Source organism: Henckelia pumila, unplaced genomic scaffold (genome assembly GCF_033568475.1).
Source record: "Henckelia pumila isolate YLH828 unplaced genomic scaffold, ASM3356847v2 CTG_477:::fragment_3, whole genome shotgun sequence".
NCBI classification, from domain to species: domain Eukaryota; kingdom Viridiplantae; phylum Streptophyta; class Magnoliopsida; order Lamiales; family Gesneriaceae; genus Henckelia; species Henckelia pumila.
Window position 1 is genome coordinate 266,321 of NW_027331842.1, and position 15,660 is coordinate 281,980.

General features: G+C 33.4%; 3 protein-coding genes across 4 annotated transcripts; all 3 read right to left on the bottom strand.

Annotated features, from left to right (window-relative positions):
- Positions 1-1,448: 1,448 nt before the first annotated feature.
- On the bottom strand, positions 1,449-5,129 carry LOC140872886 (uncharacterized protein At4g15970-like). Its single transcript, XM_073275801.1, has 3 exons — positions 4,723-5,129; positions 2,275-2,646; positions 1,449-2,010 (listed from the first exon to the last, which is right to left on the bottom strand). The coding sequence occupies exons 1-3, from the start codon at positions 5,059-5,061 to the stop codon at positions 1,513-1,515; spliced, it is 1,209 nt and encodes a 402-aa protein (XP_073131902.1). The 5' UTR covers positions 5,062-5,129; the 3' UTR covers positions 1,449-1,512.
- A 2,191-nt stretch (positions 5,130-7,320) lies between these two features.
- On the bottom strand, positions 7,321-10,033 carry LOC140872876 (uncharacterized protein At4g15970-like). Its single transcript, XM_073275791.1, has 3 exons — positions 9,698-10,033; positions 8,085-8,459; positions 7,321-7,818 (listed from the first exon to the last, which is right to left on the bottom strand). The coding sequence occupies exons 1-3, from the start codon at positions 10,031-10,033 to the stop codon at positions 7,321-7,323; spliced, it is 1,209 nt and encodes a 402-aa protein (XP_073131892.1).
- A 2,071-nt stretch (positions 10,034-12,104) lies between these two features.
- Positions 12,105-14,171, bottom strand: LOC140872901 (guanine nucleotide-binding protein subunit gamma 1-like). 2 transcript variants are annotated; one of them, XM_073275822.1, is made up of 5 exons: positions 13,909-14,171; positions 13,718-13,770; positions 13,195-13,239; positions 12,993-13,090; positions 12,105-12,601 (listed from the first exon to the last, which is right to left on the bottom strand). In XM_073275822.1, exons 1-4 carry the CDS (start codon positions 14,101-14,103, stop codon positions 13,009-13,011), a joined length of 375 nt encoding a protein of 124 aa, XP_073131923.1. In that variant the 5' UTR covers positions 14,104-14,171; the 3' UTR covers positions 12,105-12,601; positions 12,993-13,008. The 2 variants fall into 2 exon arrangements, with proteins under 2 accessions (XP_073131923.1, XP_073131922.1); XM_073275821.1 differs by lacking the exon at positions 12,105-12,601 and having other exon boundaries at positions 12,834-13,090.
- Between the last annotated feature and the right edge of the window lie 1,489 nt (positions 14,172-15,660).

A 15,660-nucleotide genomic window follows, 5' to 3' on the forward strand; every position in this document is an offset into this window, starting at 1 on the left:
TGCACACATGATTAGCATGAAATAACTTGTGAATATATAGGTGTTGGAAGAGTATTCCGTGGTTACATCGACCTTTAACAATTAAGATTCACAAAAAAAAGGAGAAACTTTAAAAAGTACAATATAATGAAATATAGTTTGAATAGATTGTGTATGTAAAATGTAGTGTAAACTTTGTACTTATAACTTATAAGAATAGTTTTAATATGATTAACAACATGAATTGTGAGCACTGATCACCGCTGATGTGACATTCACCTGTTGAATGTAAAAAAAAACACGGAGGTTTGCCACGATTTTAGCGTCGCAAAAAGTGTTGCAAAATTGAATTTGCAACGCTTTTGCAACGGTTTATCCTAGCGTTGCAAAACTTACTGTCACAATTAAATTGCAACGGTTAAATGAAACCGTAGCAATATTTGCTACGATTTATAACTACCGTGGCAATATATTGCAACAGTTTTAAAATGACCGTCGCAAATATTTGAGACGGTTATAAATTAACCGTTACAAAAATTACAACGATTTTAAGTATAGCGTTACAAACTTTTTGCCACATTTTTGTAAAATCGTCGCAAATTTTGCAATGGTTTAAAGGTAACCGTAGCAACATTTGCAACGGTTGTTAACAACCGTTGCAAATATAAATGACTGTATAAAAAAAAATTAATTTATATATTTAATTATTAATACATTAATATTATTATTATTACTAACTAAAATATACTAATTAATCTAAACAAATTTATACATAAAATTTAATTACTCCAAAATATTAAACAAAAGCGCGCACCAATTATCCAAATGTCTAATCCAAAAGCATAAATCACATTACACATAAAGGATCCAATATCTCAAAACAAACATCAATCTAATGATACAAAAGCTGCGACCAATCTGACGCCTGCTGCGTCTCGTCGTCGTCACCCCCGTCTGCATCATCATCCCCATCGTCGTCGTCTCCGCCATCGCGGTTAGTCAGAGAATGCTCCTGAATATGCAACGAATAAGATGGATATATAGGACGACTGATCAGCAGCACGTGTATCCTCTGCGGGTTTTTTTTTCTTCTTACTGGCCGCAGAGAAGATCTTACGCAAGAGCTCCTCCATCTTACACAAGCGTGTTTAATACTGCTGGCACTCCTGTCGAAGCTCTTGCGTCTCCGCTCTCGCAGCTGCTGCGTTAGCTACTGCGACCTGTCTTCGTCGGCATTTTGTACATTCAACAGGTGAATGTCATATCAGTCAGTGAAATCCTATGATCCTCGGGTTCTCGGCCCCTACCTTTGGTAGGCCGGGTACTTCCGTGTCGTCTCCTTAGGTTCTCGTGTCTCTGGTTCATGACGGTGTTTCTAGATCATCTACTATATACGAACTGAATCATTAAGCATTATATGCATGTATTTTGTATGCATCATATTTATTAGTATGAATATATAATACACATATATAGAAATATATGAAGACCAAAAGAAAGAAAGAAAGTTAATATACAAAAATAGTATAGTACTCATCCACATATCCTAGGAACAGTCCAAGATCTCGTACTGGAATTCCTTTCCCGAGACGGCCCCTGCAGCTCCATGTATCTTTTCCAATCATCCATCACCATCTGTATATCATGAATCTTGTTTTCCAAACCAATACAACAATTTGCATGCATCGTAATCACCAGATCCAGATCCTTGCTGGGTTCGCAAAATCCGCCAAAATAAGCAGTCTTCAAAAACCTCATCTCCATCTTAAGATCTGCGACGTAAGGATCCATTTTGATCATGTTCAGGACGTCTTGGTCGTGTTTTCCAGGGAAATAATCCTTGCCCTTGTACCAGAATTTGTAGAATTTTATGGTTTTGTTGTTGGATTTCACATAGTTGAAGCCTCCGTTTGGGGAGTTGCCTATGTCGGTCGAGTCGAGCTCGTCGTAGTAATGGTCGCAGGAGATTTGGAAGTCAGCATTTGGGTAAAATCTTGGGAATGGGTCTCTCAGCCACATAACATCCGCATCCTAAGAATCAACAATGTAGACATATATGAAATGCTAGCTAGCTAGGTTTTTAAAGCTATAAAATTTGTACGTTCCGATAAATTTTCAAATTTGAGTTTTTTTGCTATAAGTCAGGTTACGGTTTGTTTTGGTTTTTTTGATGCTGATGTGTTGTGATAACAATGACATTGATTTATTCTACATCACGTTAGCACTCTATAAATCGTTCCTCGATGGAAAGTCCCAAAATTTAATCTAATGGCACGTAAATCAACCATGGCTTACCGAGAAGACGAAATTGAATCCCAGTTGAAGAACAACACGAAGGAAATCGATCCTTCTCCACATCAATTTCAAGTAATCCTCACTCATGAAAAGCTCTTCTCCGGTGAAGTTGACGCCGGCGGTGGTCAGGGCGTAACAGTGGAGCTTCACGGCCAAGCAACGCGCATAGGCGATCTCGTCTAATGCCGCAACCACCACGTGATCCAGCAGGTGAAGAGTGTGATTTCCAATCCTGAAGCTCTCCAGGAAGAAATCGAAGATGGAATTCGGTTCCGTCCACGCCGCATTTAAGGTGGTGATTATCACTGTTTTGCCGTCTTCCGTGGCTGCTTCCTTCAATGTGCTCTCTAACTTATTTATTTCCTCATTGGTCTGATCAATCATTGATAAAACATAATTACCAAAATTAGTCCGTTTCCATTATTTCAATGTAAATTGTTTTGTCAAATTCTGCTATTTCAGTTACATTACAAATTAAATTAAGGTTTGAACTCTTGAACTAGACAAATTGTTAAACTTTACAAGGATTCACATGCACACATGCGGGATCAAATTTTTTGACAAGGAATATATATTTTTTTTTGTCAATTAACTTGTTCATTTTTTGGTTTTGGTTCATTAATAACTTTTCAAATTTTGGTACACTAAATTTTAGTTTTCAGGTATTATGGTCCAACGTATTGCTGATGTGTCAACGAAAAATGCTGACGTGACATCAGAAATTGATGATGTCACATCGAAAAATACTGACGTGTTTAGCTGTCACGTCATGAATTGAACCAAAACCACTAAAAATTAAAACTTGGTGTACCAAAACCAAACTTTGAAAAATTAATGAACCAAAACCAAAAAAAATGGATAAGTTATTGTAACCAAAAAAAGCATTTTTCCATTTTTGACACCACCAGTACTTGTATTGCTTTGGCATTGAGATTAATCTCTCTCAATTTATTAATCAAAACATCTCTATCAAATAAATTAGAATAGTCAAATGAACTAAATCGAAACGGGATAAAATCATATAATTTTATTTTTTTATTTTTTTGAGGAAAAACTTGTAATCTTATATATTATAATCATCCCGTACAAATTTTACCAATCACGAAGGAAATTCACCATTCATCCAAACAAAAGATGATTGAGATTGAGAAGCAAAAACAACAATGTTAAAAATCATATAATTTTTAAGGTCGAAGCCATAGTATTTAATTCACGATTCATGCATTTTTTTTAAAAATAAAAATAAAAATAAAACGCGCGCAAGTGAAAAACAATTTTTTTTACTTGCGCGCGTTTTATTTTTATTTTTTTAAAAAAATGCGTGAATCAGTATTATTGAAACCAAAATTGGGGACAGCTGGGGTGGAATATCTGCCATAAAATGATTTGAAAAATCAATCTATTTACCAAGTCTAGACCTCCAGAAGAGTTCAATTATAATAATAAATAAAAAAACTACTTTCTTATTATAATTTTTGGCAAGGTAGTGATTATAGACATAAGCATTAATACAGTACTATTTATCCTTTTGACTTTATCTGCCATCATACACGTCATTTATAAATTTAAGAAAAAGAAATCAAATTAGTTATAACTTATAACAAATCAAAATCGTTAAAAAGTTAATTAATGTGACACAAAATATTAATTAGTATAAAATAAAAATAACATATAATATTACTACCATCAATACCTAAGGTATCTTAATTTATAATTATAGTTTTCAACGTGTTACATGGAAAGATAATATTGGTTACTTGGTGAAGTTGACCAATTAGCAAGTGCAGTTGTCATTTTTCAAAGTTTTTTTTTTTTTTTGGAAATTTATCACATGATATTTTTTTAAGAAAATTAATTTACCATTTCAATATTTTAATATATAAATACTAACGAACTATATATTGTTTCTTGTTAAAATTTGTGATTGGAAGAGAATAACGTAAATTATGGGTCCACGCTTTAAGATTCTTATCACATGCATATATATCTACAGATCAGTTGCATATGTTGAAAAAGTAATTAATATATAAGCATCGTTGGACTTTAATTCATATATGAGTTGAAAGAAACTTCTAACTAGATCGTTCGATTCTAAATTCTACCTTCTTGTTTCCACACTGATTTTTCAATATTATAATGTGTATCTAGAAATAATTTTTCACTCAAAACAAACGTAAAAAGGAATGAATTTTTTGCTAACTATATGCTTATAGAATTAGCATCCACATATTAAGTATTTGTCACCGTAGCAAAAATTCTGGCCGATTATAACAATATAATTCAAAGATCTTAAAACGTAATATGTACGACAACCGTAATATATCATGTTTATTTTTTTTTGTTTTGGAATAACTATATGCTACCGAAATTATATATATGTTTAAAATTTATTAACATCAAATATATTTGGGGGTTGGGGGAGGAGAAGTGGAGTTATATATAACTTACATATGAAGGAAACTGGTCTTCTTCGTCGACGGAAGCGAAGTGGTGCAAGGAAGAACTCCATTTTTCGGAATCAGAGAGGTTTAATGAAGAAGAACATAAATCTGAGCTTTGAAATAATTGAGAAGGATACGAAGATTGATTGAGAACAAGGTATGAAAGGCCGATGACCACAAATACCAAAGTAATTTTAACAGCTACACTACTGTAGCCGTAATCGAGGCAGCGATTAATGCGGTGGCGGCCGGGAACCGATCCGTGGTGGTTCTGATCATTGGAGCCACCAAGCTCGAGGGATTCCTGGCCGCCTTTCGGGGTGGCGCCTCCACCGTGGGAACCCATTGATATATGATTCTAATGGTCTGATCAAATGCACGAGACAGACTTTTAATTTATCGATATCATGTGAATGGAAGTCAACTTAATTGAAGTTCAGTACTGTTCTTATTAATCATTTGTGATATTTTATAATCTACTAATAATTAATAATTAAGCAGCCTTGGCTATTTTTGTGTCATATATAATAATTGTGTGTTAAAAGAATATTAGACCCGTTGTGTGTACTGTCATATATAACATATATAGACTTGATATTTACGTGCGTTGATAGTTGAATATATCACTGGCATGGCCCGAATAAAAGTAAAAACACCTTATATTATTTGTCTTGAGCACGGTCGATAGGTTGAATATTTGACCAATTTTGAGAAGTACAATTAATTAAATATAAACTAAGAAGTTAGGTACAACAACCTAAGTTTACCACGGATTCTCAATGTACATACATACATATATACACATATATGTATAAAAGTTAGTTTTATGGGTTGAGTAAAGTCCAAAATCTATAATCTTAACTTGATATTGGAGATACATTCATCCATTATGTATTGGACTGTTCATAACTAGATCACCCATAGCTTAGTCACTCATTAATATATGCATGTTCAAAATGTTTATTCCTAGACATATGGAGGTGTGTTAGTGTATAATTCTCTCACCATTGATTAATTGGATAAGGATAAAATTCCTAAGAGTTCTATATATAAACTTCTACAACTTTCACTCTCATAATCTTTAACAATGAACAATATATAAAATTACTGCTGGCGACAATCATCTCATCCTACCGGTCCTTCCCACGCCCACGGGAGGGGCTGGAGCATAGCCCCTCCCCACTCCCACCCAATTTTATATTAGCAGGATGGCGTCGGTGGAATATAAAAATATTCAAATGTGCTATAGAGTTCGAGTACGATCATTTACTTTTTTTTTAGAAGTAACACGTCTATATATTCTTTTTAAATAAATAAATGCACACGTACAAATATATATATATGACACATATACATGTGGGAAAAAAAACGAAGACGACAAAGTTTAAATAATGGTGCGGTGCTATATATTAATAATATTATATGTATATATATATTTAATTTAGTACCTACCTACCTAACATTTTTCAATTTGAGATTTATATTTTTATAACACGTTGATCACAAAAGTATATACAAGGCACAGTGGTATACATATATAATGGGAAAAATAAGTTTTTTGATCCATTAAATTGTTCATGTTTTGGTTTTGGTCCATTAACTTTTCCGATGTGGGTTTTGGTACACTAACTTTGCATTTTCAGATTTTTTTGGTCTAACTGCATACGTGTCAACTTTTGATTGGTCCAAAATGATGACTTGGACCAATCAAAAGCTGACACGTATGCAGTTAGACCAAAAAACACTAAAAATGCAAAGTTAGTGTACTAAAACTCACATCGAAAAAGTTAATGGATCAAAACCCAAAGGGAGTAAAGTTATTGGACTAAAAAACTTATTTTTTCTATATAATGTTAATGATATCTGTATAGCAATGAAATCATGATCGAAACAATTTGATGAGTGAACAAATCGATCTATCAGACACCGTTTGGTGTAAAGGATAACACATTGATTTATTAATCATTTTTGCTTTGTCCAATGCTTGGCTCAAGTTCTTCCAAGGATTAGTGTCATGTACCATTATCTAACCCAAGTTATATTGATTTAAAATCCTTATATTATTAATCCATCATTGTCCAATTCATGAACCAAATGGTGCCTCACAATTTCACGATTATCATATTTTTTGTGAATGCTGGGGTACGAAACTGATTACATAAGGATTGATCTAATAAAAGATAAGGGAGCTAATATATCATAGATATATAAGAATAAGACTTGACAATTAATATAGATTATCAATGTCGACTGTTCGAAGTAATTAATTATAGGCTAGGGAATATGACACAATTAATAATAGACGTACACAATGAACTAAATTTGGAGAATTTAAAATCTAGACAACTATGTTGGACTGTATACTAACTGAGAAATCATTACTATCTAGATTTATGTTGTTTATGTAGCCTTATTGCAGCTTATATTATGCATGCAACTAGTTCACGCGAATGCATAGAAAAGACCAAATATTTTGTTGGTTTATTCAGACTGTTCAATGATAAACCTTGACTTGAGAATATAATAAAGAAAGCACATATATCTTCATCCACCAGTTACAAACTCTGATAACTCCGAAAGAAAGAAAGTTAATATACAAAAATAGTCATCCACCACATCTCCTAGGAACAGTCCAAGATCTAGTACTTGATTTCCTTTCCCCAGTCGGTCCCAGCTGCATGTATCTCTTCCAATCATCGATCACCATCTGTATATCATGAATCTTGTTGTCCAAACCAACACAACAATTTGCATGCATCGTAATCACCTGATCCAGATCCTTGCTGGCTTCGCAAAACCCACCAAAATAAGCAGTGTTCAAAAACCTCATCTCCATCTGAAGATCTTTCACGTAAGGATCCATTTTGATCATGTTCAGGACATCTTGGTCGTGTTTCCCAGGGAAATAATCCTTGCCCGTGTACCAGAATTTGTAGAATTTTATGGTTTTGTTGTTGGATTTCACGTAGTTGAAGCCTCCGTTGGGGAAGTTGCCCAAGTTGGTCGAGCCGAGCCTGTCATCGTAATGGTCGCAGGCGATTTGGAAGTCGGCTTTTGGGTAAAATCTTGGGAATGGGTCTCTCAGCCACATAACATCTGCATCCTGAAAATCCACAATGAAGACATGGAATATTGCTTATAAGCGGTACTCAAAAAAGGCCAACAAAATTGAAGTATAAATAGCGCTCAGGAAAATACTAACGTAACGTGACACCAAAAAATACTGATGTATCTATGTCTGGTCAACTAGCCTTCGGTAAAGACAAGACTAAAAGGTAAACAAGCATATATAACTTACATGATCAAATGTCAAATTTTGAATATTTACATTACCAAAACATAAACAAGACAGAAAGCTGATTTGGTTACCGTGAATATGAAATTGAACCCCAGTTGAAGAACAACTCGAAGGAAATCGATCCTTCTCCACATCATTTTCAAGTAATCCTCACTCATGAAATGTGCTTCGCCCGTGAAATTGACGCCCGCGGTGGTCAGGGCGAAACAGTGGAGTACTTTTACCGCCATGCAACGCGCATAGGCGGCCTCGTCTAAAGCCGCAACCACCATGTGATCCAGCAGGTGAAGAGTGTGATTTCCGATCCTGAAGCTCTCCAGGAAGAGATCGAAGATCGAATTCGGTTCCGTCCACGCCGCATTTAACGTGGCGATTATCACTGTTTTGCCGTCCTCCATGGCTGCTTCCTTCAATGTGCTCTCCAATTTATTTATTTCACCTTTGGTCTATCATGAATCATGCATTGATAAAACAGAACCAAAATTAGTACTAGCGGATCATGGTATATATGTTCCGAAAAAATGTTAGAGCAACAGTTGGTTTTTTTTGGAAGAAAATTTTAAAATAAAAGTTATTGATTTTTGAAATTAAAATGATAAGAAAGTAAATCTATTATGAAACATTAGACTCTCACGTAGCTTCTCCTTTACAAAATTTCGAATTTTGTGAAAATAAGAAAATAAAAAGTGATTTTCAATAGTACTCCCCCAAACACTACCTCATAATAATTAATTTTTGTGTCCATATTATACTTCTAAATATTTTAATTGTTGTTATACCAATCTTAATAATAAAAAAAATAGTGTTAAAATTCATTAATTTGAAAGGCAAAAATTATAATGTTTAAATAATTATTTTAATTGTACAAGCACGCAACATGTGCAGATGTGCACTAGTGTAAAGAAAAAATGTGGAATCCATAAAAAGAAAAAGGTTTTATCACTACATCAAAGTTAGTTAAAAAAATGGTGTTTAACTTTAATAAATTTGAATAATGTTGATACATTGTTGAGTTTGGTCTCTCGTGAAATGGGTCAAACTCGCCCATATTTAAATTAATGAGTTATACTTTTGATATAAAAAATAATACAATATTATAAGTAATTTAATTAGGAGATTCGTCTCACAAAATTATCTTAGACCGTCTGACAAGAATTTTTGTGTGAATTGTTTTTTACAATACCATGTTGCTTTGGCACCGAGATTAATGTCTCTCAATTTATTAATCAAAAAACATCACTCTCAAGTAAATTAGAAACGGGGGTATAATTTTCAGGTCCGTAGCCATAATATTTATAAATTCATAATAAAAGCAAAAATTTTGAATTTGCGCGAATATATATACATATATATATATATATATATTTTTTAAAAAGAAAAAATGAATGAATCAATATTATTGAAACCAAATTCGGGGACAACACCAGCCACCAAGTCTATTTGTAAAATGTTTTTAAAACGGTGTTCATCAAGTACAGTTTTAAACGAACGTACAATAGAAATATGTTTTATGATGTTTTTAGAATTGAAAGTATTGATGAAAAACAAAACATACTACATTAAATTATAGAAATGAAATTACATATATGTGTGTGTGAGCGCATAGTTTTGAAATTTCTTGATATCATATTAGGGGGGTGGAGGTGGGAGAACAACTGGAGTTATATATATACAATTAACTTACATATGAAGGGAGGTCATCTTGATCGACGGAAGCGAACTGGTGCGACGAAGAGCTCCATTTTTCAGAATCAGAGAGGTTTGATGAAGAAGAACATAAATCTGAGCTTTGAAATAATTGAGAAGGATACGAAGATTGATTGAGAACAAGGTATGAAAGGCCGATGACCACAAATACCAAAGTAATTTTAACAGCTACACTACTGTAGCCGTAATCGAGGCAGCAATTGCGGTGGCGGCCGGCGACCGATCCGTGGTGGTTCTGATCATTGGAGCCACCCAGCTCGAGGAAGTCCTGGCCGCCTTTCGGGGTGGCGCCTCCGGTACCGTGGGAACCCATTGTTGCTTCTAATGGACTGATCAAATGCATGAGATAGACTTGTAATTAATTATATATATGATCTATATCAATATGATTATATGATTATAAATATAATCTACTGGTTAATAATTAAGCAGCCTTGCCTACTTCTGAGTTTGGGGACAAGATCCCCTGCCGTAGTATCCTCTACACTAGTAGGGGATGCTGCGAAGTACGTTTTACTCCATATCCATATTTTTTAGTTTTATTTTTTTTTTATTTAAAAAAGGCCTTTTTTCATTTTCTAATTTTAATAATTTTCTATTTATTTTATAAATATTATTTAGTACTTATAACGAATCTTTCATAATTAAAATATAATTTATTTTGGATTTAAAATGAATTATAAATTTGCATAATAAGCTAAAGTCATGAAATTCAAAGTATGTGTCAATATGGAACTAAAAATAAATAATTCATATATTTCGAACATTCATTTCAACTAACATCGTTTTATTTTTAAAAAAATAATTAATGAAAAATATATATTAGATATATCCCAATTGAAATTTATAAGTTGAAGAGACTACGGAAAAGATTAAGTGATGTCATCTCAATTAAAATTTATCGGTTCAAAAGACTACCGGAAAAGATTAAGTGGTGTCTACATTGAAAAAGAATACATATAGATTGTAAACAAAACTTTTCACTTAAATCATAAGATCTTTTTTCCTTGAGTTTTTTACACATCAAAGTTTTTTATAGGAAAGAAAAATTAGAATATATGTTACTATCTTATTATATTATAATAGTTCCATTTTTTAGAAAACTAATCCGGGTCATAAATGAATATAAACATAAATATCCTTGATATTAAGCACCTCAACCTAGTTGGTCTTTACATATTAATATTCTATTTTAATCTTCTTAAAAACCAACATTGTCACTTCTAACATTCAAACACCCGTTCAAATTTCAATGCCGTAAACCCACAAACACACTTCTCAATTTTTTCATAATTCATAACATTTTTTTTTTTAAATAAAGAAGATTGATATTAAACATCCAAATACACGTTCAATACCGTAAACCCACAAACCCACTTCTCCATTTTTCATAATTCATAACATTTTACCAGTTGGCAAATTTAAAAAAGGATAGTGGACAGTGGAGTAAAACGAAACTTTACTCCACAGCATCCCCTAGGATCCCACAATAGCGGATCCGTTCCCCTGTTTTTGTGTCATAATTCTTAGATACCCCGTAGTGTATACGACGCGTGCGGCTTAAGTCGTCAAACATTTTAAGAAATAATATTTCATTTCTTTTTATTTTTAAATGTCGAGTCCAATCCTCTGGTGAGTCTGGTCAATTAATCGACATCGGAATTTGGAGCCCTTGGTTTCTAAAATTCGTTCAGCTCATTTACAATTAAATGGATGTAAATGAAGAATTCCAAGTTCCACCTAACCACGAAATGGTTTGGAAAGATTCTCTCTACATCATAATACCGAGTCCTCTTTATAGAACTTTGGTAACAAACAAGCCCAGGTTAAATAAAGATCGAGTAAGGTCGGGAATCCTTGCTAGTGATTCACTGTTGTTATTACTTTGGAAGTTGTCTGTTCCAAGTTAGTACACTTTGAACTTTTCTAAGAAAGCGACTCATTTTAACTTTTTACTCACAAAAACACTAGGCACTGCGATATACATAATGTTAAGTTAATGATATCAGTAGTGATGAAGTTACTGGCATTGCCTATGCAACTGTTTATTTCTGATTGTTGGAAATAAGAAAATGAGAAAATGGAAATCATGCCTCTCATTCCATGTTTTCAGCATATACGGTAGATCGATACACCCCATATATTGTCCGTTGTAGCCAATTTCACTCAACCACCAAAATTTAAACACTAGCACATGATGACTATTCATCCTTGTTACCTGTTACACCTTGTAATGGCAGATCTATGACGTACATTATATGTGAACGAGACAATCTAACGTCTTTTGTGAGTAAAACAAGAAACTTCAGACAAATAACAAATAATTGATAGCCAGGTTACTTTGGCCCTGATATACTGATTGTTTATTCTTATATATATAGAGTGTACTTTTAAGATCCTCAAATTTGACAAGGAAACAGGACTTGGAGAACAAGTAGATAGTTTCTCCTGGTGAGAAGATGACAGTAAGGTGTATGTGTGAGTGCAACATGTTCCAAGATCTGTAAAGTTATAGACTAATATTCATTTATTCAACAGTCTTCAAAGAAGCTAATGCTATCTCGTATCGTGGCATGAGTGGCTTGAAGAATTGAGCGGAAAAAAGAAAAATGATGAGGTAACCACTATTCTCCATTCTATTGTAGGTTGTTTTTTTGTGTTTTTGTCACATATTTCAACCGTGACATGATAACAAATTTGTCTTTCGAAGTGCCATGCTAAGAAAATTTGGAGATTATAGCAGCAGAAGCCAAAAGAAGACAGTAGAGGGGTGGCTAGTGGTGACCAGAGAACAAGGCGCTGAAGATGACTGAAAGGTTTTCGAGAAACAGCATCCATGACATCCAAAATCTAGAATGGCCGACAAAAACTAATATGCCATCTGTAAAGTGAAGAGTAGTAAGATTTTGGTAAAAGACAAAAACTCATCTCATGAAGTGTCACTACTAAATTTACACAAAACTACCTGAAAATCATTCCTAGATCATGCTTCAAATTTTAAGCACACTTATCTGCGCACTAAATAAATGTCTGCTACATTTGCTTAATAGCATACTAGACAAACTTCTGAAAATATGAAGTATAGCAGAAGACTGAACAGGTAAGCTTTAGGATTAAACTTAACTTTCAGTTCAGAAAGTTTCTTAATGGATGCCGTGTTATATCTTAAAATATACACGAAAATTGTGATTTTGCTGTCTAATTCTATGGGCTAGGCTATTTGTTCGGTGAATTGTGGCATAAAATTCAAAAACAAGACAACGAAAAAGTACACATTTTCGGTATTGTTCAGATCCATCGTCTGCGGTTTCTTGAGCTTTGGGCACCTTGGAACCACCTGTCCCACCCCATCTCTGTTGGCCCTTTTGTCCTGCATAAATTAATACATTATACAGCAGTATATTTGGCTGGTGATAAAGTTCAAGATAATATATTAAACTTAAAACTCAAATTAAGCAAATTAGTGATTCTTACACTGGAAGTAGTGCGTCTGGGGCAGATTCGATGCTTGAAATTAGCCTGTTATTAGGCAATCAAAACGATGTGATGAGTGAACAAATATACAAATAATAGACGCAATGAAACAAATGAGGCCCAAATTACTTAGTAGTGTTTGGGATTACTTCTGAAAAGTACTGTGTTGTTGATCCCAAGCGCATACTCATGATGACAACGAACAACATTAAATTAGAAAAAAAAATTGTTGGACTGTACTACCTGAGAAATCATTGCCATAATTATGTTGATATACAGATATGAGCTGCCGAAACCACTTCAACCGAAAAAAATTGAAGGATTTTTAAAAAAAATTTGCATCTAAGTACAAGTTATACCAACTTACAATTACGCAGCCTTATTGCTTATATTGTGCAACTAGTTAATGTGATGCTTAGAAAAGACCAAATTTTTTTTGGGTTTATGAGAATATAATAAAGAAAGTATATATATGTTCATCCACCAGTTATTAATTAGGGATACTTTGCAATGGGAGGCTTACTCTTGGCACACAGTGGAGACTCCATCGACAGTTTCAAGTTCGTCCAGTTCATCCTATACAAAAAATCAAACGCGATTACTCAAAGCCAAACAATACAAATTTCTGAAAGCAATATACAAAAAAAAAAAAATCAAAATCAAAATAATAACTTTCACATGAAAATCAACTTTGAGAAAAAGATTATCGTTCACCTGAATTATTTGAATTTGCTGATCGAGAAGAGAAATTGCAGCAGAAATTCGATGCTTTCCCATTAATCCAGGAGTCAGAACTGCAGATCCCTGAGATCGTGGCATTGCCGATGCTGATGAAGAAGAATATGATGGCGGTTGAGAATCGTTATAGTTTGGCTGCTGCGACGCCGTTTGCGGCGGAGCTGAATCCATTAACCACCGTGCCGTACTCTGGTGTGGAGGTTTAATAGGGGCGACTGGCGAGGGAGGTGAAAATATTGGTTGGCAATTAAAGTGAAATAAGCGGATGACTTCAAGCGGATAGAGAGTGACTTGGAAAGTTGGTCAAACGTCGTAGGATCATGAGATGTGGGGTATTTTTCCATTCATTTATTTTTTTTAATTTTTTTTTTACGGAATTTATTTATTTTTAATTTAACTTTTATATAAAAATCCATAATATTAATATGCCCAATCGTTTAAAAATTACATCCGAAATAAATAAAGTCATAATCATTCATTTGTTAGCGCACGAGCGGCATGATTTGGTGACATCTTAAAAAAAACAAATAACACGATTGTACTATCATAGACTATCAATTCTGGATTAGACAAGTTTAGAGTCGTATCTTATAAAGCATTGACAACCAAAATAATAACATTTGGAAGCTGCTCACATTTAATCCGAATGAGGCTTCATGAATCCGCAAGACTTCGGTTATTGTTGGGTTATACTTGTAACTTGTGAACACCAAGAATGCGGTCTCGTATCGTCGCAATAACTGTGTCGTAAGAACTTCTTATCAAACATATATACCTCGTGTGAGGAGGTTGCTGAGATGATTACCACATTACACTTTAAAGAGATGTCAAAGGAAGCCGTCTGCAGGCCGTAGACTGACCGCAAGCCAAAGAGCGCAAAGCTCCATAGCAGAAAGAAAGTTCATGGTTGATGTTTTACTCCTCCGAACCAAGTCATTATGATTTTTGCTAGCAATCAATATAATTAGTTAGTGTTCGAAATTATTTCTAAGAAGCGTTTTTTAAGCAATCTCTTAACATTTTTCCATTGTAGTTTCGTAGCCAACAAATGTATTTTCATGTGGGCTTCACATATACATGAAATTAAGTTAATCAAAATCTCATATCCTACTGAGAGTAGTAATCCCTAATTTAGATATTAAAATGTCAAAATATGAAATGTTTTGATGTGTAACAAACCAATGATTTTAAAGTTAAATAGTATCCAACAAAAAAAATTAATTTATAATATTTCTCGGGCAAACCGATCAAAAAATATTTTGCTCAATACAATTTATCTAGCTAACGATACAAAATAGAGTGATCTTGAGTTTATGTCAAGGAAAAAAAATTGTAAATTAGAAGGAATACTTCAACATGTAAAGGTACAAATACTCAAATCATCGTGTAATACTTTTTTAGGAAATACATATAAATCTTAAATAACAATGAACAACCAAAGAAAAACATTTTCTAGAATTGTCGTTGAAAATAAATATTAAAGGATTTTAAGATTACAAATAAAAGAAGGAGCATCATGCAAGTAATAAAGGATTATTAAAACGTTTTATTATCAAACATAGAAAATTAGTTTTCTAACTTTAAATAAACATCTAAAATGATCTCTTCGAAAAAAAATAAACATCTAAAATGAAATGGAATAATGAAAAACTTTTTACATGTATTACAAAGATATATATACATGAATTATAGACATGGATTCTTTCTAATCCTAATCGAGACCAAGTT